The 24,026-nt window shown below is 43.8% G+C and overlaps 1 protein-coding gene across 6 annotated transcripts in view; it reads left to right on the forward strand.

Moving 5' to 3' along the window:
- TTLL5 (tubulin tyrosine ligase like 5) overlaps positions 1 to 24,026 on the forward strand; it is a 178,569-nt gene that overhangs the window by 66,874 nt on the left and 87,669 nt on the right. For all 6 annotated transcript variants that reach the window (XR_016440344.1, XM_090033722.1, XM_090033723.1 and 3 more), the window contains 9 exons: positions 2,260 to 2,298; positions 3,297 to 3,454; positions 4,996 to 5,296; positions 6,587 to 6,707; positions 8,378 to 8,524; positions 11,803 to 11,906; positions 17,792 to 17,925; positions 19,205 to 19,591; positions 22,451 to 22,641. Coding sequence is in view for 5 of the 6 variants with exons in the window: in XM_090033722.1 (XP_089889848.1) it covers positions 2,260 to 2,298; positions 3,297 to 3,454; positions 4,996 to 5,296; positions 6,587 to 6,707; positions 8,378 to 8,524; positions 11,803 to 11,906; positions 17,792 to 17,925; positions 19,205 to 19,591; positions 22,451 to 22,641 (1,582 nt within the window). In the remaining variant the exon portion in view is untranslated. The remainder of the gene's footprint in view (positions 1 to 2,259; positions 2,299 to 3,296; positions 3,455 to 4,995; positions 5,297 to 6,586; positions 6,708 to 8,377; positions 8,525 to 11,802; positions 11,907 to 17,791; positions 17,926 to 19,204; positions 19,592 to 22,450; positions 22,642 to 24,026) is intronic.

Below are 24,026 nucleotides of genomic sequence, written 5' to 3' on the forward strand. Positions count from 1 at the left end.
AGTTTGGCCAAGGGGTTATCATGGGATACCAGATCAAAAGCTTTTTTGAAGTCAAGATATATGACATCAATCTCTTCTCCCTTGTCCAGGTGATAGGTCACCTGGTCATAGAAGGAAATGAGATTGGTCAAACAAGACCTACCCGCAACAAACCCGTGCTGGCTATCCCTTAGGATGTTAGCCTGGGCCAGTCCCTCAAGGACGGCCTCCTTAATAAACTTTTCTAAGATCTTCCCCAGGATAGAAGTCAGGCTAATGGGCCTGTAGTTAGCCGGATCCACTCTCCTCCCTTTCTTGAAGATCAGCACCACATTGGCCTTCTTCCAGTCTTCGGGCACTACACCAGGGCACCAGGAGTTTTCAAAGATCCGTGCCAGGGGCTGGGCTATGACGCTCACCAGCTGCTTGAGTACCCTGGGGTGCAGATTGTCAGGGCCGGCTGACTTGAAGGTATCCAGCTTCTCAAGATGTTCCTTCACGAGGTCAGCATTTATGGAGGGTAGGGGATCCCCATCACCCGGATCTCCCTGTCCTGTAGCGGGCATGGGCATCCCATGGGACTGATGAAAGACTGATCCAAAGTACCTATTTAATAGGTTGGCTTTTTCCTGGGCATCAGTTGTGGGTCCAACATTGCCCTTGCTTTTCCTCCGGCTCCCCACATATCTGAAAAAGGACTTTTTGTTGTCCTTGATGCTTGAAGCTAGTTGGAGTTCAGTTGCAGCTTTGGCTTTCCTGGTTTGCTCCCTGCAGGACCGGACCAGTGCAGAATAATCCGCCTTGGAGGTGAATCCCGTCCTCCATCCTTTGTAGGCTTTCCTTTTTAGCCGTAGGAGGTCCGCTAGGTCCCTGGAGAGCCAGGAGGACTGCTGTGCCTTCTTGCTGCCTTTCCTCCGTGTTGGAATAGATTTAGCTTATGCATTGAGGATCGCTTCCTTGAGAAACAACCACTCTTCTTGAACTCCCCTCTCCCTGGGGTCATGGTCCCTGAGGGCCTGACCGACAAGCCTCTTGAGCTTGTCAAAGTCAGCGTTTCTGAAATCAAGGACTTCTGTGTTGCTGACTGACTTGCCAGCTTTACGGCAGATGGTGAAGGTGATCAGCTCGTGGTCGCTGTCACCCAGCTTCCCATCGATCACTAGGTCGCCGATTAGGTCGTCCCCCGTAGCCAGTACCAGGTCGAGCAGCGCTTTGCCTCTCGTTGGCCCATAGACTACTTAAGTCAGGTAGAGGTCATCCATGCACGAGAGAAGGCTTTGCGACCGCTTGGATTTTGCTGAGTGATCTTCCCAAGAGATGTCCGGGTAATTGAAGTCACCCATGACAACCAAGGTCCTGGAGCAAGCGGCCTCAGTCAGTTCCTAGGCGAACTCCTGGTCAACCTCAGGACTTTGAGTGGGAGGTCTGTAGTAGACTCCCACCATTGTGTCCCCTGTGCCGTATTCTCCACGAATTTTTACCCAGAGGGTCTCTAGCTTCAGACCTTCCAGAGTCTTTTTTTTTCCTCCCAGGCTTGGGTTCCACAGGAAGCTGACTTAAAGTGAGGGTGGGCAATCGGGACATTGTATTTGGTACTACTTACAGCAGGTAATCCTACATCTGGAATTTAAGCTTTTTAACACATGCATTCATGCTTGAAGGAATGATTTTATGCTCTTGCTCTAAATCATGGGTGCTCAACCCCTGGCCTGTAGGCCGAGTCTGGCCCATGGAACTGTCTTTTGGATCATGTGGTTTCCCAAGGGTCCACAAACTTGGCAGCAGCAGCAGACGACCAGTGGCTAATTGCCTCGTCCCTGCTGCCAAATTTCTGGACCCAAGGGGAGTCCTGCAAGCTGGATAATGTAGCCCTGCATGTCAGATTGCACCAGTTGGCAGCACACTGCTTGATCCAGATAAATGGGCTTGGGTCAGTGCAGGGTTGGGCTGGCATGCTGGATTGAACCCACAGACTGACCCCACATGCTGACCCTTCATGGGATCTGGCCCACCAACCAACTCTGCACCACTTGTCTGGCCTGTGGGGCTGGAGAGTTACTGCTCTAAATGACCAATCCTTCAAATCAAGAGGGGAAACGAGGATATATTGAATAAGAACTGTCTGGTGTCCTTGTGCAGGACCATTTTCTTCTTTGGGATGAGATTCATAAAGAACTTTGTAAACTTTTTGTATCTCAGAGACTTGGAGGTCTTTGAAAACCTTCCATTTATATAGAATGAATTTGCTATGCTACCTCTCTGGTCTTTCTTCTTTTGCAGGGGAAGGATGAGAAGAGGTCTATTTACTGGAAGAACCCAGTAAGTGGCTTTTAAATAAAGAATTCCTGTATTGTTAGGACTTTACCATTTGCTGTTTACCATCACCTCAGACTCTTCTGGCATCAGCTTACAGGATCCCTGTCATAAACTAGTAGCTCCAGTGGGTGGGTTTCTGTGTGTAGAGTTTGACTGACTGACTGAAATTCCCCACTCCCTCTCTCCTTATCCACCCCCCAACATAACCAGTTCTGTAAAGTGAACAGTGTAAACTGAACACCTCCCTGGACTTGGAGAGCTAAATGCTGGGGGCAAGGTCTTCATTTTTGTTCTCTCGGGCTTGCTGCTGTGAGACTTATAGCATATGGGAAGATACTGTTTATTGTTCATGAATGGACTTCATCAGATGAGACAAAGTGGTCCATACTTTTCTTCCTTTGAACAGTAAGTTTTGCAGACTTGGTTTGCCCATACTTCTTCTGTGGTAGATCCCAAAGGCTGGGATATCAAAAGGGAATCTCTAGAGTGTGTTCCAGTTGCCCTTAGGTACTTTATGTTGGAGCTCTTCATTCTGATGCATTTATGTTCCTGCCTTCCCCAAAACTATGAATCTTAGGGTTTTCCTCAGATTGTGGTAGAACTTGCATAAAGTTCCTTCCTATTTGACTGTGCTAAAATTCTGGGCTTGATTTCATATTATAAAAAGCTGTTTGAAACCTGTGTTTGTGGAAGGTGGAATCCAGTTCAGACACTCCAGCTTCACCACATCGCTACATACTCTTCCTCATGGTGCTGCAGGGTCACTGACAATGTAGAAATATGATTCCTGCTATGGTGGCTTGGGGAGAGGCTGTCCCATGCTATGTTTGCAAGGGAAGAAGCCCTTCTCTCCAACATTAATGCAGTCCACAAAGCAAGGTTAGGCTGAGCTTAAATATTTCCCCAGTGTTTCAGGTAAACTGTTCATTGGAGAGACTAAGATGTAAGCATCGGAGACTATAATGGGTGACTGAGGCTGCTGTCTATATTATGCTTCCTAGAACAAGTCTCAACTGGGGAGTGGATCTGGGGCTAGAAGCTGTGGACTCTAATGCTGAGCTTCATGCTGCCCTTTACGAGAGGAAGCTCCTGTCTCTTGAGGTACGGAAACGCAGGCGACGTCATGGCAAGATGAGAGCAGCACGGGCAAGACCTCCAGGTATGCACAGATGAAACAATGGGTGGGCAGTAGGGCTGTGTGAAGCTTCGGGTGCTGATTCGATTTGGAGGAGACTTCGCCTGATTCGGTGGCTGAATCTCTGAATCCAATTGAATTAGGGGACCAATTAAAAAGTCTGAATTGATTCAAAGCTTTCCGAATCACTGGAAAAGATTTCGAGAGCTTTGATGATTCAGACAGTCCCAACCCACTGCAGCAGGGAGCTGCAGCTGGACTTGGAGCTGGTAATTAGGGGAGGGGGGTGGGGGGGGCGGCTGAGGAGTGGGGATAGTATCATTGGGGCCACCTGCCAGCTCCCATCCCCTTTCTGCTCTCCCAGCCTGCCCACCCCAGCTCCTGGTGCTTTAAAAAAAGGCCCCACTTGTCAGGGGATGATCCCTGCTGGCCCCCTCTGCCCCACGCCACATGGTGGGATCTCTCACGAGCCCCCCGACCATCCCTCGCTCCCCCAACGGCTGCCCTGCTGGGCCCAGCTCCAGCCCTTTGAAAAAAAAAAAAAAAAAACTGAGAAAAACCCCGGACTGAGGGCTTCAGAGGGCTCATGCAGAGTCCCCCACATGGTGCGGGGCAGCGAGTGGAGGGTTGCCCTCCCTGCCCGATAGGAATGGTGAGTCCAGGGGTTTTTGGTTTTTTTCTTAAAGGGCTGGAGATAGGGTGGGTGGGGCAGCCATGGGGGGACCTGGGCGGGGAGGGGAGCTCGTGCAGAGCCCCCCACACAGTATGGGATAGTACCCACTGAGTCGGGGCTTTTTTTCAAAGTGCTGGGAGCTGGACTGGGAGAGTGGGCAGGGGATGGGGCTTGTGTGATTTGGAGATTCAGAGATTCAGCAGGAGTTGAATCTCTGAATCAGGTTTGGCTGAATCAATTCAGGACAGTGATTTTGAATTTCTGAATCAAATCACTGTCTCCTGAATCAGCCGAATTGGAAGCGAATACTAGCTGCTTAGCACAGGCCTAGTGGGCAGGTAGGTAAAGACAAGCTAGCAAAGAACCTGTGGTGTTGCATTCCCAGATGGGCAAGCTGCAAGAGCTCTAATGCAGGTATGTAGATGCTTTTGGCCCTGGGGTTCATGCTTATAAAGGAGAGAGACTGTAATCAAAGTTAATGGTTTTTATTCCATCCACATTCTGAACTGCTTTACCACTCATATGCGTCCCACTACATCCCCTTTGTATTACAACTTCAAGTACATTGGCTGTTATGATGATCAACATCCTCTAAAGGTTCAGTCTCAAATTTCATTCTCTGTTTGCTTTTTCCATTATAAAGTTAAGGATACTAGCCTTTGCTTACCTCTTGGTGTTGAAGGGGAGGGTTTATAAGTTGTTGTTTTGATCCTCAAATGGATGATCTGGTGAAGAGGGAAGCCCAAGGACTGTGTCTCCTACATGGTGCTTTTCAACTTCCGGGAACAGAATCTTTGGAAGTAATCAAAAGGGTGGTATATTGCAGAAAATACTTTCCTTCTACCTCCCAACACCTTTTACATCAACTCAGATGGTTTCCTCCCCATTTTAGGGACTTCCAAACCGACAAAGCTGCTGCCCAAGTCTGATACAGAAAGTGAAGAGGAGGAAGAGGCAGATGAAGTTGAAGAACTAGAGGTAACTCAGGATGAAGCTGCTGGCTCTCCTATGGACATGCAGGTAAATTCCAAGCCAAAGTTATCTGAGTTGATGGAAGCTGCTTGCCGAGAAAAATTGCCGAAGGAGCCTGGACAGAAAGTTGGAGGGCGCGAGGGAGAAATGCTTCTCCAAAAGGTAGAGCCGGAGCCTCGATTTAACTTGCTAAAGATTCTGCAGGAGAATGGCAATCTAAGGTAAGAGTCTTTAGGTGGGTTTATCCTAAAGCAGTTTATCAGCTAGTGTAGGGACTACTTGGGGGCTTCAGTCAGAGTTTCCCATTATGTACATGTGCGGGGGGAGGTGGGAGAGCCTACAACAGATGTACCCAACTGCAGGCTGTGTTGGCATAAAATGGAACCTGTTGCAGGGACCCTTATCTTACTAGTCCTTAGAATGCCTGACTCCTTGGATATATCCTTGGACCAGTGGACTAGGAGCTGTTATCTTTGTGGGTTATACTTCTATCAAAGCAGAGAGCTCTTGGCATCACTTTGGCCACTAGTGGCTTCTTTAATGCCTTCAGTTGAATGTAAGGTTCCTTTTATTGAATTTTAACTCCCTGCTCTTTAATTTGCCTCATGTTGCACTATAATGTACGTTACTAAGCATCAGGGCTGTGCAAAGCTTCGGTCGCTGATTTGATTTGGCCCAATTCAGCAGCTGAATCTGAATCAAATCAGGAGACCCTTTAATCTCTCTGAATCAAATCGGAACCCTCCGAATTGATTCAGAGATTCGGAAAGATTAAATGATTTGGACATAGACACAGCTTTAAATGTTTTTTCTACATGCCTCAAGGTACCAGGTGGCTTGTGAATGGTGCGGTGCTGGGGTGGATGGAACTTCCCCCTACTTGGCTGGGCATGTGGTGCTTGGTGTGCATCCCTACAGCTGCTGCCCTTCCCTGTGCTACTTGCTGCCTGAAGCAATGCAGCAAGGGCAGGAGGAAGAGGAGCCACTGTAGGTATACCCAAGCAGTACCCAAGTGGCTGCAGCCACAATGGGAGCAGTCCTACTGGGGGGATGTGTGCGCTGGGTGGGGCCAGAGCCAGGGCTGGGTTGGGAGCACAGTGCGGGCTGCCCTGGGCAGGAGCAGGCAGGGCTTAGCTCCATGTGGCGTGCCATGAGAGCAACAGTAGACCAGATGCAACAATTGTTGGGCAGCCACCGTCGTGGCTTGAATGTGGCCTGCGGACCCCTGCTGTAGTGTCTTCTGGAACCCCTGCCCTATCCTGGTAGAATGAAAGTCTGTTGAGAAGAATAAAGGGATAAAGAAATATTCCTTCCCTTTACCACTTTTCTCCTTAGCCACACATGGAGTGCATTGGCAATTGTCAGGGGTATTGGCACTGCAAATGGCAAAATTTCGTTATCTTCCATGTTTCAGGGCATTGTCAGGCTTTTGGGGAGTAGGACTAGATGGTGTTAGTTTACTCCCTGATGCTGTTGAGCTGACTGCTGTTTGTGCCTCTTGGCTTCCACAGCAAAGTGCAGGCTCGCAGGGCTTTCTCTGCCTACCTGCAGCGTGTTCAGTTGCGCCTGATGAAAGAATCTGGGGACCATATCCAGAGTGCTGCCTGGGCTGCCAAGGAGGATGAGCAAATGGTAAGGAGTTTTACTTCAGGCCACAGAAGTCTAGCTGGAAAATTGCTCTGGGGGTGTTGAGGTTGTTCCCTATCCTTGGGAAAAGCAAGGAAAAAAATCTCCTGGTTTTTGAGGTTACACTCATGTCTCTTCCACTTCTGCCTAGAAGCTGGTGCTGTGCTTCTTAGTATATGAAGCTGCTAAAAGAGTTGACTGATGATCTTTCTGAGTGAGATGTAGCACAGACAGCTCTCAGTGAATTGGGTATGGTTGACTTTCCATGCAGTTGATATCCTGCCTCTGCTGCCTCCTCCCTGCATATCTCAATCATGGATGTACCCATGTTTGAGCTGTGTCACCTCTGAAGTGTTCCGCTAATGCCTAGATTCTCTTGCTGAATCACAAAGGGCCAAGCATTTTCCCATAGAAACAGAATATGTATCCACTCAAACTTCATAGGCACTTGACTTAGCCCTCTTCCACCCACCTTTTGCAAGTAACTGGACCTCATGGGATCTTCCCATTTCTCTAAACAGAGAGAAGAGAAAAAACAGATCAGAGTCCCTGCAAGAGGGTGTTTCTCTAATGCAGTTGTTTAAGGGGAATACCCCTTAACTTCCTCAGGCTGTAAAATGAAATCTTACCTTCCTACATTTTAAGGAGCTAAGTCTGCTACTCTCTCCTCTCCCTCCCTACAACACTCCAGAAAGATGCAGGATACCAGGTGTTCTGCAAGTCCAGATGGCTTCTCTTTAAGACCAGACTGTAGGGAAACAACCAGTGTAGCTCAGAGATAGAACTGTGTCGGGAATAATCAATTGGCTCAGTGGAAAATGTTACCCCTGCTCTTTCCAAGTGGAAAATTGAAACAGGCCTTTTGAGAGTAATGTTGTCTGCTGTCCTGTGAAAAAAATAATGTTTAAAATAACAGATCAAACCAGTCTAGTATAAGGGAAGTGAGAGTCGAGCTATGTCATTCTTTGGCTCTGAGGCAGCTCATCTATGCGCTAGCAGGGGTACTTAACTGAAAGCAAATCTGGAGATGAGATAAAGATTTCAGATCACCCATGAGAGGTGTTTCGCTTGGGGCCTGGCTTGCCATCTGCCTTCCCCACAGACTAAATATGGTGAGGGGTGGAGGGGATGATGTGTCAGAGATGGGAGTATCTGGCCAGAGAGAGTACAGAGAATGTGATGATGTCTCACCAGTAGTGGAATGGGGTCTCCCACCATGGTAACGAATGAACCCCAAGGTCCTCCTCCCATTTGAGGCAGTCAGGTGTGTATGTCAGGTCATTTCATCATTAGACTTTTCCAACATAATTATTTTGACAGTGCTCCATGTAAAATGTTTTTCTTGATAGGTACTCTCCTTTACTAATGTTAAATTATTTTTCTGCATCCCTTCCTTTGCCAGTTTTGCCTCGGACAGCCATTTCCAGAATATTTCCCTTCCTGTCCTGCTGCAGGGAGTGATACACAATCCTTCTCCCTTTTCAGCTTTGGATATTGTGGAGTTAGGTGAAAAAACACTCCCTTTCTTTTCTGAGATGTACTCTTACCTGTCACTTGCATCTGCAAAATAATATAGTTATCTCTACTAATAATGGGCTGGTCTAGCAACCCTCTGTCCTACATCTTGTACCCTTCCTCACCTAGATTTCTCTATTGACTCTGTGCCTTGGTGACAGGAGCTGGTGGTACGCTTTTTGAAGCGAGCAGCCAGCAATCTTCAGCAGTCCATGAGGATGCTACTTCCCAGTCGGCATCTGGCACTGAATGACCGTAGGCGCATTCTGGCTCACCAGTTGGGGGAGTTCATTATCTGTTATAACAAGGTGAGTGGTTTCTATTTGTGTTCTTTGGTCTTCGGTAGAGGAGCCCGTTCAGCAGAAGGCTAAGGTGTTTGGACCAGTTCAATAATGAAGTTTTGTTACTACTGCTGCTAGTGCTGATTCTTTTCAGTATTCTGAGTGTGGGGTGGAATTCCTAACCCTACAGTGCAGTACTGACCAACTTCACCATGCCCCAGTAGTAGCAGCCTCTCTGGATTTGGTAACCATTGAATATTACAGGCCAATGCATTCCATATGGGCCTCCCGGATACTGGCAGTTGCCTATCAAATTGTTTTTGGATTTCTGAAACTTGTGAACTGTTCAAAATGCTTATGCTGATATTCAGCTTTTATACATAACTTTTGTGCAATTACTGTGGAGTAGGTAACTCCAGTACTGTTCTTGACTGGGTTTCTGGCTCCTTCCTCTGAAGTATTTGATATTAGCCATATCCTAGACAGGATTACAATATAAGTAGCCTGTTGGTCTAATCTAGTGTGAAAATTCTTAGTTCTGTTTGTGGTTGCCTGTTCAGCCAATGATATTGGCAGTATCCAATTATTAGCTAGACAGCACTGTGCTTGCAGGTGCATATGTAGCACATCAAGTAGGCATTCAGAGACGTGTCTGGTTTCTCAAAATGCTGGCCTACGAAATGAGGTTAAAAACACCGTGATAAAATGAAAACAATACAGATGGTTATATATTAAATAAACTTCTGTAGATGTTGATAAAAAGATGTTTAATTGATGTTTGTAAGGGCCTCAGCCTCTAGTCTCTTGTAGCTCTTCTGTTACTTCTCCCAGTTTGTCATGCTCCTGCAGAATTCAGCCTTGTAACAAATAATGTGCAACATGCATATTTGCCCTCAGTTTACTATATTAAAAAGCTATAAACCATGAACTGGATTTCTTCATGGTCTCTGGCATGAATGAGTTAAGTCTTGCATTAAACTGATACTTTTTACTTCTGCAAATAGGGCAGTTGCCATTCTCAGTGCTGTGTTTTTTGCTGATACATATTTTGGAATAAAAGCTTACTTTCTCTTTTTGGGATCCCCCTCAGCTCATTTCTCTGATAGAAGCTCCACTGTCTGCTACTTACACTGCTTTTGTAGCCTTCCTAGTTCCCCCTGACTAAGGACATCCATTTTAAACTGACATCTGGTAACTTGGTTTGTTGAAGCAGAAAAGTTTGCCAGCAAAGTTGAATGGGATCCAGCTCCATTCCTGGGAGTGCCATGTATGCCTACTGCTCTCTGAATTACTGTTAGGAGTAACCACAAAACACCCGGGCAGCTTCATGGCAAGTGAAAAACACAGCTGCTTTGTATAGAATTTCCACTCAGATTCTATTCAAACCCCAGGATTTTCTGCTAACCTTTAAGTGAATTCACAAAATAAAGCTGTATAACTGGTAATAAATCAGTGCAGAAACACATTTTCTTCTTTGGAGGTAGAGATCAAATCACTTGGGTTTGAGACCATAAGCTTTTTAAGCTGTTGAGAGACTCCTTGGCTACAGGCTTTTTCATGTTTGAACCCAGTATACAGTTCTCTTTCACTGACTCTGGTGACTGCAGCTGTGGTGAGGGATCCTTGCTACTGTTATGTGCTTACTACTGCACTGTAGACGAAAGTTCCTGCCTTGAGCAAACTGAGTAAATAAATCGCATACGAGTGAGAGTTCCCACTGAGGCGATGAAGATTGGAAACATGTCCTATTTCTGGAGGGCGATATTTTTTTTCCCCTCCCCTGTCCTCCCCATTCTCCCTCCTTTTGAGAGTTGCTATTCTTGAATTATCTTTAACAAAATGTATACAGTTCTTTTGACTTGGTGCCCGCTGTTACTCCCATGTTCACCAGCTAAGTGGAGCTTAGGCCTAGTCTAAACAGTTTAATGTACTGGAATAATTATTTTATTCAGGGATGTGATTTTTTTAAATTAAAGTATTGCATCAATACAGTCCCAGTGTTACCAAAGTTATACTGGTATAAAGGTATTCCTCTTTTCATGTAGGAATAAAGTGCATTAAGAGCATTTTTATAGAGATGTAACTAGATACATGGTGCAGGGTTATACTGGTTTAACTAAATGAGTATAGGTAAAGCAGTGTAACTTCCACAGGTAGACAAGGCTTCAGTAGTGCAATGCAAGTCAGGAAGCAAGTCTGGATACAAGTTCTCAGAGTGGGGTTAGAAGGCTGCCTGTAGACTTATCTGACTGATCCCCTCCAATATCATGTTATGGTTGCCCTTGCGCTAAATACACTTCTGTTGGAACAAATAGCTGGGCCAAAAACTCAGAGGAGACCTCCACTACAGATGGGAACAACAAAGTAGAAAAGGGTCTCTGAGACTGTAAAGCGTATGTCTGCTTTTTCATAGTCTCTCACAGAGGGGGTGTTCATACCAATGGTATGCATTTATCAAGACTAGAGTCCTACTTGGTATGTTGCTTCTAACAGGGTAAGTAAAATAGAGGACTATGGACCTTAACACGTGTACAATAGTCTCTCTTTTTGGAGCTCCCTGCAGTTACATGTTCTGCAGTTCGTCAGAACCACATGCACATAGTGCGGTGGTTCTCAACCTTTTAGACTGAAGGCACCCCAAAATAAACTTGAGGCATCTCTCACTAGACTTGAAACGCCACTTAAAATGTCACGTCTTAGTTTTCACTCAATCTTTAACTATAGAAAGATAAGAGAACTTGGGAAGACCGTTACAGGTCAGAAAGTTTTAACATTATGGATTCCAATTTCAGTCTCTGGGTTCATCTTGTGAATCATGTTTGCCTATGTAACAGTGTTAACATTGCGTGGCACACTGGCACCCTTGAAAGGATTTCAAGACACCCCAGGGTGTTACAGCACCCTCATTGAGAGTCACTGACCTAGTGAAATGCACTACTAGTTTAATCCCATTGAATTGGGCACCTCTTTTTCTATTCTAGATCAGGAGCTTTAAACTCACCCTGCCCCCCACGCTTATATGGGTGAGTGGTAGTGGAAGGGTTGAGTTCCCCCCACCCCCACTGATTTGGTGTGCCTTGGATTTGGGAAGCCAGGCCTACCCCTACTCGCTCCACCTCCAAATTCCTAGTTTTTTGGCCTGTATGACAGCTTCATGGGCCAGATCTTCCCTGTAGGCCCCAGGTTTGATACTCCTATAAAGCTGCTTTATAATCCTTTCTCTGGGCAGTGCTAGGATCGTTTTAGGACTTGGAAGAAGTGCAGAGAGAGGCAGAGTGACAGGTTACTAATGTGTTTATTTGCAGGAAACTGATCAGATGATTCAGAAGAAATCAAAAAAGAAACAGGAAGAAGAGGAGGAAGAGGGAGTGAATGCTGAAGGTTTTCAGGACTTTGTTACCAGAGCAAGGTAAGAATGGTCTTAATCCCTTGTAATAAAGGACCAGATTACAGCCTTTCTGCTTTTATCCTTGTTCTCTTCCTGCTTCAGTCTTCAACTTTTCTTGTGGCATCTGTATCTGGTACATGAAGGATGTCTGATGGGTATTTTTGGCTGTTAATTGGACCCAAGGGGTATTATAGGCCTCATCCAGACCTTTGTGAATGTCCAGTTGATGCCTGCAATTTGTAATGATCCCTTCTGTCACACTGGAGTTAAGTACAGTTTTATCTTGGAACAAGAACAAGGCTAGGGCACTTACTGAGATTGCTTTGAACTTCTGTGGTTAAGTTGCTGTTGTGTCAAATTCCTTTGCCCAGAAGCACATTGCAAGCTCATTTCTATCTTCTCACTTCAGTTACCATTTAGGACTTTGCCTCCTGAGGTATAGAAGAAGTTCATGCTGCTTACTATTATGTTACTACTGTTTCTTTCTCTTCCTCATAAAGCAGTTCATTGTGAACTATTACTTTTACGTTAAAGGACCAGCATTCTTAAGGTTTGTATATCTCAGATTTGATCTGTGTTAAGCTAGCTAGAGGATGGTAGGAGATGGTGGTAGTGTAAATAAAGTGAACCTTATAATGTTACTGGGGTTGTATGAAAAATAAAATAGGTTCCTATAGCCAGTGTTTTAGTCAGCTATGAGATACTTTTCCAAGGCCTCTCAGTTCCTTTAAAGAAGTTTTTATGCTAGTTTCTTTTCAGTGTTCTTTATTTCTTTGTTTTAGGGAGATTTTAGTGATAGTGAAAAATGTGCAGTTATGGGAGACTTCAATTTCACTGGTACAATGACTATTTCATAGACAACTCATCTAGAAATATGCACCCTACTATTACCTGTCCTAACAAGAGGCATCATTACCTTTATAGGTTGGGCTAATAGCAAGGATCTTGTAGATGAACTGTGGGAAACAGTCTGGGATGAAGTCATTGTGAATTGATTCAGCATAAACTAAATTGCATGAGGCAAAATAATAGGTCTATAACAAGAGTTTTGGACTTCACAAGGACTAACTTTGAGAAACTAAGTTAAGAGGTGGGCTGGATTTGGGAGCTAAGAAACTTGGATGTGGAAGTGGCATGGAGCTATATTAAAGCAAAAGAATAACTTGCAGAAGCTTGCATCCCTTCCAAGAGGGGGAAAAAATTGTAGGTAAGGGCTCAGACCTTCATAGATGAACAAGAACCTCAAGCAGGCTATCATGCATAAGCAGAGGATGTATAAGTAACACAAATTGGGACTGATCAGTAAGAAGGAATATTTTTCTATGGTAAAAATGTAGGAGCAAAGTAAGAATTAGGCCTAGTTGAGCTTGACCATGCAAGAAATATTAAGCTAATAGCAAAAGCTGCTTTCTCTATAAAAGTCAACCAGGAGGAAAGACCATCAATTATTAGTGTCTACTTCATGCTGAAGATGGAGGAGATCAAGAACAATGTAGTTATGATTCGAGAATTGGACAGTTGCCTCAGTCTAAAATAAAGATGAATAGGTAACTGAGGATATTATTGGCATACCACATGGCACTGAGGACATAAATAAAGAGTTTACCATATCTAGGTGGAAGCAAAACCTAGACTGCTTGCTGTCGCATCTGGGGATATGGATAACCCCCATCCTAGAATAGTGAAGGAATTGGCACACTCAATAGGAGCTTCTCCAGCACAGATCTTCAGTAAAACTGTCAATTTGGGGGATAGTTTGTGTGGAAATTAGCAAATGTAGTGTCTTTTAAAAAAGGGGAAAAAGCTTGATCTGGGTGATTACTAGCTTGTTAGCTTGACTTCAGTAGTAGGTAAGGTAGAAGAATAGATGCTAAAAGAAGACTAGTTAAAGATACAAGCTAACATAGAAAATGAGGGAAAACTCAATATGGGGATATCAGTGGACAATTGCTTCAGATAAATTTAATAGCCTCTGTGACAAGAGAACAGACTGGCTGAATAAGGGTAATACAGTGGGCTTAATGTGTTATAGTAATAGTATGCAATCATCCAGTTAGTGACAAATAACATGGACCTCAGCTATAAGATGTGGAGACATCTGAGGAAGAGAGGGACCTAAGTATATTGGTTAGTTGTGGGATGATCATCAGCTATTAGTGCAGTGCAACTCAAAAGAAGGCTAATGTAATTTTGGGGTGCATTAAGTGGGGCACATGTAGTAGAGACAAGGTACCATGGTGCAAGGAAGTAGTAAGACCCATTTAGAAAATTATTTTGCAATTTGGTCACCAGTGTTCAAAACAGATTAGTTTAAACCAAAGCAAATTCAGAGAAGGACAATTAAGACATTTAAGAGAAAATGGAAACCTTTTCTTATGCAAAATGATGTAAAGGCATTTGGCTTAATTTAGCAAAATGGAGATTGAGAGGGAATATGGTCTCTCTTTAAAAGTACATTCATACGATGAATATTTGGAAAGGGGAAGAGCTTTTGGGGTTTAAAAACAACAACAGAAGATAAAATGGCTAGAAATCAGCTACAGATAAATTTACACTGGAAGTTTAGATTTCTGTCAGAGGAGTAAAGTTTTGGGGTGGTCATTTCAGCAAAGAATTGGGGACATGCAACTCTCATCATTTCAAGATTGAGCTAGATAATTTTATGGAAGGGATGGTATTAAAGGCCAGGGATTTCTGGCTTAAAAATCAGTGAGTTGGATGTGAAAATCCATGTGCTTTGTGGTCTCCAGGTTGTAGAAATAAGGTAGCTTTTATATAGTGTGGAAGGTGTCTGGTAATCCCATGCGTCAGGGCTTTCACTGGTTGCCAGCTGGGACCAGCCAAGGAATGTTTTTTCTTCCTTATGAATGCTACTGGCTTCTGGGAGGTCTCTCTTTTTTTTTTTCCCCCCCCACCTTCCTCTGAGGCACTGGGACATTGGCCACAGTTAAGACTGGGGTTTTTTGACTGGGATATGCTGATGCTCCTGCCACTACGTAGAAAACCCAGAGGTTCCTGGCTGGAGAGTTTTGCTCGTCTGGTTAGGGTCATACTAATTGCCAAATATGGGTTCAGGAAGGAATTTTTCGTTTAGATCAGGTTCATAGATTGGAGGGGACCTTGGAAAATCATTGACACCAGGCCTTTGCACCAAGCAGGAAAGATAACTGGGTGTCAGGTGACCCCAGCAGGGTGACTGTCGAGTCTCCTCTTGAAGATTTCTGGGGTAGGGAATTGCACCACCTCTGGAGGTAGCTTATCCCACAGTCTGGACACCCTGACTGTGAAGAAGTTTTTCCTAATGTTGACCTGAATTGGTCTTCCAGGAGTTTGTGGCTGGTATGGGTTGGTCAGTATGGGCCATATTTTTTGCCTTCTGTAGTGCTAGGGCATGGTTCTTTTTCTAGGATCTTCTGGTCACATATTAACCAACTACTTCCTTGTGTTTGCAGTGGCAGGAGATCAGCAACGCTTTCATCTTTCCTGCTTTTACCTATGGCATGTTTATAGGGTGGTGGTATTTCAGGTATTCTGCTATGTACTGTAGTTGAATGTAAGGGCTTGAAGTGGTCATTATGGCAATTCCTCGGGTTACTTGATAGCCTATGCACACAGGGGACTTGACTTGATGATCCAGCAGAACTCTCTTAATCCAATGTCCCAATTTAACTGATGATGGCAAGGACCTCTCTGTTTCTTAGGGACCAGGGTTCTACAGAGGAACAGGCTTCTCAGCTGGATTATTACCACACTTTTGCCTTCTCTAAGAAGGATAACATGCTCCCTCCTTCATCACATCTGGTTGTGGAACCTGCTGCCTCCTTCTCTGTCTGAATAGCACCCACAGTGACCTGTTGGAAATGAATGGGGGACGAAGAAAGAGGGTAATTGGCCAGAGCTTTGCTACTGATCAGGGAGCTTTGTAGTCTTCTGATGTTACCTTATGATTGCAGTTAGTTTTAATAGTTGCTGATCCATTATGGAGTCATTAAACACAATATCAGAGTTGTCCCAGAAAATACTAATAGCCTTTCAAAATATTACTGAGGAGCATGACTCAGGATATTTGACTGTTCTTAGCATTCGCTCCTGCAGTTACCCAGAAGACCATCACTTTTTACTTGGTTCCCCAACTGGTGGTGGTCTTCAAAGAAGACAGTTGTCTCTCTGATTCTTCATGTGGTCAATAAAATGATGAACAGCTCTATGGTAGGTCAGTCTGCTTCATTAGACAGTGGTGCTAGAAAGCCTGATGGCTTGGACAGAATTGTGTACTCCTTAGATGAACTAGCGTTCTTTGCAACTGGTTTCTTGGCTGTTGTGGCTTAATATTTAATTCTGCGTTGAGGTTGCTGCTTTGGCTAGACCATCTGCCAAAAAATTAAAAGCACGGGAAAATACGTTATTGCTGAGGGGTGAGTGGTTTTTAAGTATTCCCTCTGCTTTTTTTATGATGCTTCAGGTATTTCTAAAAACTTTAGCATCTGCCATTCTACTCTGCATTGGCATTTATGGCTTAAGCCAACTGGCCAGTCTTCAGTGGGTCAGGCAAAAGGGGAAAATCTTCTTTTGAAGGCTGGTTCTGCAAGTCACTGAGACATTGAACAAGATGAAGACTAGTTGTTACCACTTGTTAGACAAAAACCTAACCTTGGTGCCAAGAGAGGGTGGTTTGTGTATGTATCATGTTTCGTGTTATACATGCTAAGAGAGTACCTAGCTGTAGGCTCTAAACACCCTTGACAACTTTAAAAATGTAACTGAATTAATACCCAAATATAATTCTGCAAGTCAGTTCACTCGAAGCCACTGACAACAAGAAAAGCAACCTGGAGGCTTAAATCACCCTCACAACCAATAACTTCTTCACCACAGCCCTTTTCCACCCTCATACTGTTTTCAAAGGCCTGAGAAAGATAGATGAGCTTTGTGATGTGTTTTGAAAGTCTAAACACTTGTGAAGTCTGAATAGGCACTGCTTTTTCCAGAGCTCTGTTGTGCCAGAGGTGCATCTCACAGGCACGAATATGTGCAGAGGACACCTTGCAGAATTGTAATTTCTGCCAAGAATCTTTACTTTGCCTTCTTGAATTGTGTTTTGTTGTGACTGTTGCCAGCGGTATCCTCCTGCTTGCTGATGTTGTGTTGTACTACATGGTCACAAGCCACAGCTCAGAAAAGTAAGGGAAAGAAAAATGTCATTCAGTAAGCTAGAAGTACAGCTCAAAAAGTATTCTTAACAGAAGGGCTAAGGGACTGGAACTGACTAAGAGGTAACAAGGAGTAGGACTTTAGGGGAAGGTTTTACAGTAGAATATATTTGTTGCCCAAAAAGTAAAAAAAAGGAGTAGTCACAATTTCTGTTGGACCTGTGAAAATGTTGACCACTTCTCTTTTTGATTCTGTGGCATTTCTTAATTAACATGTCCACCTCTTAGTGGGCCTGTTTAGTGGTATTATTAGTACCCTCCTTTGGGGGAGGACATTAATAATGAATATGAAACAGGCTGAGCAGAATTCTTGATGGCCTCTTGCTCTGGGGAGTCCTGGTGGAAGCTTGGTAATGGTAGTTGCTCAGACCTGAATTAATCCAGTTGAGTGGAGGTCACAAAAAATTATATAATATCAAGGCTTTTTTTATTTTGTCTAGCCTAAGGTCCCTGCCACACTGAGATGCTGGTAATGGCATTTCAGTAATGCCATTACCAGCCAAGAGCTGTGCTATTCCATAACACAGACTAGGGCATGTTTCAGTTCCAGGTATTCTTCCTATTGAGGACAGTAATTTCTCAGACTCCTTTGGTCTGTTCAGCCTCATGTTTTTGTTTCTATTGAGAGGTTCTGTTGTTTCTGCACATGAGGGCAGAATCCTCTAAAATTCAGACTTCCTTCTCTTCCTGTCATAGTGAGAGCGACTTAGAGGAGGTGCTGACATTTTACACACACAAGAATAAGTCAGCCAGTGTATTCTTGGGTACCAAACCCAGAACCTCAAAGCCCTGCAACAGCAGCGATCCATCAGAAAGCACAGCCCAGAAAGGTGAGTGCCTTGGCAGTTCTGAGAGTTTACAGGTAGACAAGGGCTGGCTATCAAGGGGGTGTGTATGTGTGTGTGAGAGAGAAAGTGTAGAACCTCAGAAATGAGTCTCAGCATGAATATAGGAAGCCATGGGGGTGATGATGAGTTTTATCTCTCTTGACATGGGATCCCTGCATAGTTTAGAGAGGGGTGGATCTTATACATGGGACTGATCAGGCATTCCAGTGTGGGGGTAGAATTTACTCCATGTGATATCATGCTCTGGATAACAAAAATGAAAGCTGCTTAAACAGCGGTAAGAACCACAGTAACAAGTGGGAAATTAATTCAGCCTGGCAGCAAGATATTAAACCTTACTCCAGTTTCCATAGAGTTAGCAACCTGAACTCTGTTCCGTGATGCTTAAACATAATTTCAGATCTTCCTGAGGTAGTGGAGGAAGTGCAAAGTAATCAGCTTGAATGTTCCATGGCAGAACTAAATGCAGAAGGAGAGCTAAAAGGTGACAAGCCCAAAGAAGTCGGATCATTTCGTAAGTGAACCAGTCAGCCAGGAGTGGGGTTAGTTCTGCAGTAAACAGTTGGGATGTAGATGTAGATTGTTTAGATTTAAACTATTTGAACAATTAATTTAGTCAGATCCTAGAGGCAGAAACAACCTGAAGAAGTCCCAGCTTGAGTTCCATAAGAAGAATTTGCCAGGATGGCCTCTCACTTAATAAATGGACAGAAAAGATGTTCTAGGGTGAATAGTTCTTTCATTAGCACTTGAAATTAGTTTCTGTCTTTGGTGAAAGGCCTCTGCTAGATTAATTTAGTGTTGCTGGGTTTTTGGTTGTAGCTGTGTTGGTCTAAGGACATAGGCAGGCAAGGTTTTTTGCGTGGATGTGATATCTTTTATTAGACCAACTGAGTAGTTGGAAAAAAGTTATGAGCAAGCTTTTGGGCATAGTCACCCTTCTTCAGGCAAGAGACTTCCTGTGCCTGAAGAAGGGTGATTGCACCTGAGACCTTGCTAGGAACTCTTTTCCAACTACCCAGCTGGTCTAATAAAAGATATCACATCTACTCAGAGAACCTTATCTGCTAGATAAAGTGAGTTCAGGAAGAGGATAGGTCTAGTTCAGTTTTTTGCCAGTCCTTCCTGGTAGCTAAGGTTTTCTTAGCTTTCATCAAGCCAACAAACGTAGGCCATTGGCTAAGTGGCCATTATCTGTGGGACTCTGGAAAAAAGTTTACCTTATGAAATGTCCTGATTTGCCTTTCTTTATCCTTCACAGAAGACGAGCTGAAATTACCTCAGTGCAGCCCTCACAGTACTTCTTCCACTGGTCCTGGTGCTATGCTCCAGAGAAGCATCAGCTCACAGTTTTCATCTCATACCACAGCCTCTGAAAACACACAGGTGTCTAGTCACCGCTCATCTCTGCCTCCTCCAGTTGGTCCTGGACTGACTCAGTCCCCATCTTCCCCGCCTTCCCAGAACCACAGCACAGTTTCTGGCAACCAGTCTTTCTCTACAAACACGGTATCCCACCCAACATCTAGCCATGCAGATTTGCACCGTTCTCAGTCTGGTGGCCACACTACTGGTCCATTCTCATCCTTTCACAGTGTTGCTCAGATCTACAGCCAGAAATTATCCAGACCGTCCTCTGCAAAAGCAGGTGAGTGGGCTGGACATTTTAGATAAGTGAATTTGTTCTTTTGGGTAAATCTTTCATTAGCTCAGATTCTTCTTGAAATTGGCATGTTCTTCATACCATCTAAATCAGGCTCCTATCTCTTAAGTAGCACTGACCAGTCTCTTATCTGTTAACCTAGAAGAGATGAGGAGGGGCTGCAAAACAGCTGTCCAGGCTACTAATTTAGCGCAGAATGTGTATAGTCTGTACCTATACCAGTATAGGCAGAAATCCTCAATTTCCAAGGTTGCAAATCCTGGTCTTTTAATGAGAATTACATTCCTCTTTGGAAGAGGAAATCTCCCTTATTGTGTTGATCATTCCTGTTTATTGTGCAGGGGAAAAGGGAGCTCAACTTATTTGGGTCTGGTTGGTCTAACTTGCAGAGGCGGGAAATAATGTGTATTCATTGTAATACTGTAGTCATACACATTCCCATTTTGTTTTTAGCAATTTTGGGGTGGTTTCAATAGTACAGAGGCCCTCTTTGAGATGGTGCGGGCTGCTTGCTTACTCTTATCTCCTGCTGAAGGAAACTGGCAACTTGCCACACATTAGAGACTGACTAGGGCCTCCACATGACACCACTGAAGATGCACTGGTTTAAGGGATTTCACATATTGTGAACACACCTTCATATTTCTCTAGGACCTTTTGCCCTGGTGTACCTGAAAACATCTTACCAGCCAAGTACAGGAATCTCATTTATGACTGAAGTGCAGCCACCTCTGTGGTGGGAACATGGCTGAGTCATGCCAACAACAGTATAAGATAGCAAAATCCATGCTTATCAGAAGAAACTAAAGGAAGCAGAGGTTTAAGCGGGCAGACTGTAGCCTGTATCAAATTATGATCAGGATACCTAGTCTAATGCCCCTGTTTTTGAGAAACTGCTCTATTTAGCAGAGTGGATTTCCTCCTGCAGTAACCCCAGAAATCTAGGTTTGGTGTAGACAGAACACTCCATCACATGTTCACAGAGATCCAAAAAAACCCAACCCTGATGCACTTGCTTATTTAAAGGGATCCGTTTGCTTTTAAGCAAAGCTGTTGCAGGTTTTGTATGAAAAGTACCAGACATATTTTCAGCCCAAAGGCTGATTGTGCTGTGACAGTCAGGCCATCCTTGAATTACAGGGTTTGCGTGAGGTACTTCAGAGAGGGAGTAACAGTGTCTCACTTCTACCTCTAGAACTGTGAAACAGAAAGAAAATGTTTGAATTGTTTGGTCTGCTTTCTGGAATTCAAAGAAGCTTCTGAGTGAAAGCTAGGAAACTTTATTTAGGTGCCTTTGAAACTGCTTCTTGGGAGCCAGGGTAGATAATGTCCTACTCCTATATTAATCTTTGTTTTAAATATCCCTAATCCTGGGCCTGTTTCCATATTTACCTGGGTAGATGATTTTACAGACTTGCTTCTAGTAAGGTTTTTCCTGGTCTCCAGGTAAAAAATTTCCCTTCTAACTTCAGGCCATTGCTCTTACTTCTCTGTGTATTACATCTGCTTCCTTGCACTTTTCTAATTCCTGTCCTGTTCTGGTGTTTATAGCCATCAAGTACTTGCAGACTGTTACCAAGCCTGCTTTGTCTTCTCTTACCCAAGATAGACAATTTGTCTCTGTTAATCTTCCCTCATAAGTCAGCCCCTCCAGCCCTCTGACTATTTTTGTTGCTGTTCTCTATGCTTCCTCCAATTTGTCAGAGTTTAAAGGAAATGAGATGCCCAGAACTGAAAGCAGTGTACCAGGTGAGGTTATAATTAAAGAGAAGGACCTAATCCTCTAATCTGTGGTGTGATGCCTCTGTATGTGCAGTCCCAAATGGTGCTGTCTTTTTTTACAGCCATATCCCATTACAAATTTATGTCAAGTTTTTGCCTGAACTTCCCACCTCCCTCTCAGCTGTTTCTGCTTCATAGGTTTCTTCCTTCCATTGAATATCTGGCTTTGAAGTTGGTTATACCAGATGTATTAGCTGCATTTTTTTTCCCCAAGTGCAAATGAGATTCTTACCTTCTGCCCACATTTCTAATATTTTTAGGTCTCTTCTTTTTTTCTCTCTCCTTTTATTTATTGTAGTCCTTCTAATTATCTATGAATCTCAATAATGTGCCATATTATCAGTTATCCAGATCATAAATGGAAATATTCATTCCTGATCTTACAGTGCAACTGTGATGCTTTGACCTCCTTGGTGGTTTGCTGTCTATAAAAACCTTCTGTTCATGGCCCTCCAGCCAGTTTTCAATCTGTGAATTCTTTTGAATTATATTTGTGTTTAATATTTTTTCCTCCTAAGAAGGAAGCAGTATCCGCATTTAACTTGTTACTGATCCTCTTGGTATATAAAGCCAAGTGCCTGTGTTTTAAATGGAATTTTGGGTCCAACTAATGTTAGAAAGAGGTATGTTTCTACAGGGGCAATTTCCAGCTACACACTTGGCTTCCAAACTCCCCTTTCTCTTTCTGGGATGAAGTGCAAAAATGTCTTCAGTTCCTCAAATCCTAGCCATTTGTCTATTGCAGCAGTTCCAGGCACTGGCTGTTTATTCTCACTATATTAAAGCAATGTCCCATTGTAACTTGGTGATGTTTCATGTCAAGATGAATTGAGAGATTGGTGCTGGTTTAGAGAAGCTCAGAAATGCAGCCCAAGTGCAGAATGGAGACCATGGAGAAGGTCTGTAGAAAGTATTGCGCCTGCTTGTATTTCTGTTATTGCCAGGGTACAAACCTCTCCCATTCACTTCTTTGCCTTGGTGTCAAGCCCAGAGGGCATGAAGAGCTCTCTGCAGCCTGACCTTCTGCACTCTTCTTCTAAGTGGATGAAAACTGTTTGGCAGGTTCGTGTCATCGCAGCCCAAGTCGGCAACGTGCAAGCTCAGCCAGGGTGTACAAAGATGCAGAAGACGCATCCTCCCAGGGCAGACGCTACAACCCCAGCACTGTAGCAGCAGAACTGCAGCGACTGGCAGAGAAACAGGCAGCCAGGCAGTATTCACCACCCAGCCACATCAGTCTCCTTACACAGCAGGTATGTGGGCAGTGAGGTTGGTTTCTCTTTGTTACTATGGAAATCTGGCACATACTCCTGTTTCAGAGTCACAGGACATGCTGAGAAGAAAGAATCTTGTGAAAATTGTTTTTCTTTCTTGTTGCTGTGATGTCTTTACAGTAACTAAAACCCTATTAGATAATAGTTCTTTTAAGTTGCAGAGGGTAGTGATTGAAGCCTTGTCATTTAATATAGTTAGACTGGGCCAAAGCACTAGAAAATATATTGTAAGGAACGATCCTGTCCCAGCCCCCAGTGAGTAGTTTAAATGTGAACAAGGTGTTTCCCATCTTTAATTTCTCACATTCTTATTGCCTTAAAGTCAACTACTCTGTTTCCTAACGGTGACGTGTCACACACTGGATTGCAGCATTACTGGGAGAATTAGGAAATAGAATCAGACTGATGAGAAGGGCAGAAAGTTTCCATAGTCTGTTTCCATAGAAATACCTGGGCAAGCAGAATGATAACAGTGGAAATCCAGAAAGAGCATAGGGCAGGTTATAACAGTTTTTGATAAAATTCTGTATTTCAGTTGTATTCTAAATTGGTTCTGAAGTTTAAGCTAGTGTGGAATGTGGTATAGCCCTTTTGCTAAGCAGGACATTAGTTCAGGAACATGATGGTGATGCTGTATGATCTGCTTTGGCTTCCAGCTAGCATTTTAAGGTCTTGGCTTTGAGCTGTAATGTCTTAAATTACTCTACCTAAATGAGAGACCACCTCCCTCCATGCAGTATTGCTGCAGCTGTAATCATCAGAGGTGCTCAAGCTAGATTCCCCTAACTGAATTAGAGAGACTGCCAATAGGAGGTTCTCCAAGTCAGGGCTTTCACTTTGCAAATTACTTTTCCCTGTTTTCTATCTGCTACAAAATAACCCAAATTGCTTGACTGTTGTGGAATGCTGTAGGAATCATCAATTTGGATGCATGTTTGGAAAATGTTGTGTTGAGTGGGATTCAACAGGGATGTTTTACTGCATTTTCTGAGGGATGGCTAGTGGTTATGGTGGGTTGCACCTACTACTGTTCTGCCTCTGTCCATATTTTATTGTTTTAATTGATGTTTGTGAATATCTTGTTGGGTTACTTAGCAATTGTGGTCAGTTTCTCTGTTTTTTCTTACCATTCAAAAATGTGGGGAACTGACTGACTCGGAAGGGTGCATAGGTTACTTAGGTGGTCCATAAAGCCTTAGTTCAATCCTGGTAGCTCTGACTACATTTGATGCCTTTGTCCCTTGTGTACAGTTCACTTGCTTCAGTTTGGCTTAATGGATATATTGCCATAACACCAAAACACCTTTGGAATTGGATCCTCTTGTTTTTCTGGGTGTCTGCCAAACAGGCTGACTGAACTGTGC

This window comes from Crocodylus siamensis, chromosome 2, assembly GCF_052110815.1.
Source record: "Crocodylus siamensis isolate JL-2025a chromosome 2, ASM5211081v1, whole genome shotgun sequence".
In the NCBI taxonomy this organism is placed as follows: Eukaryota; Metazoa; Chordata; order Crocodylia; family Crocodylidae; genus Crocodylus; species Crocodylus siamensis.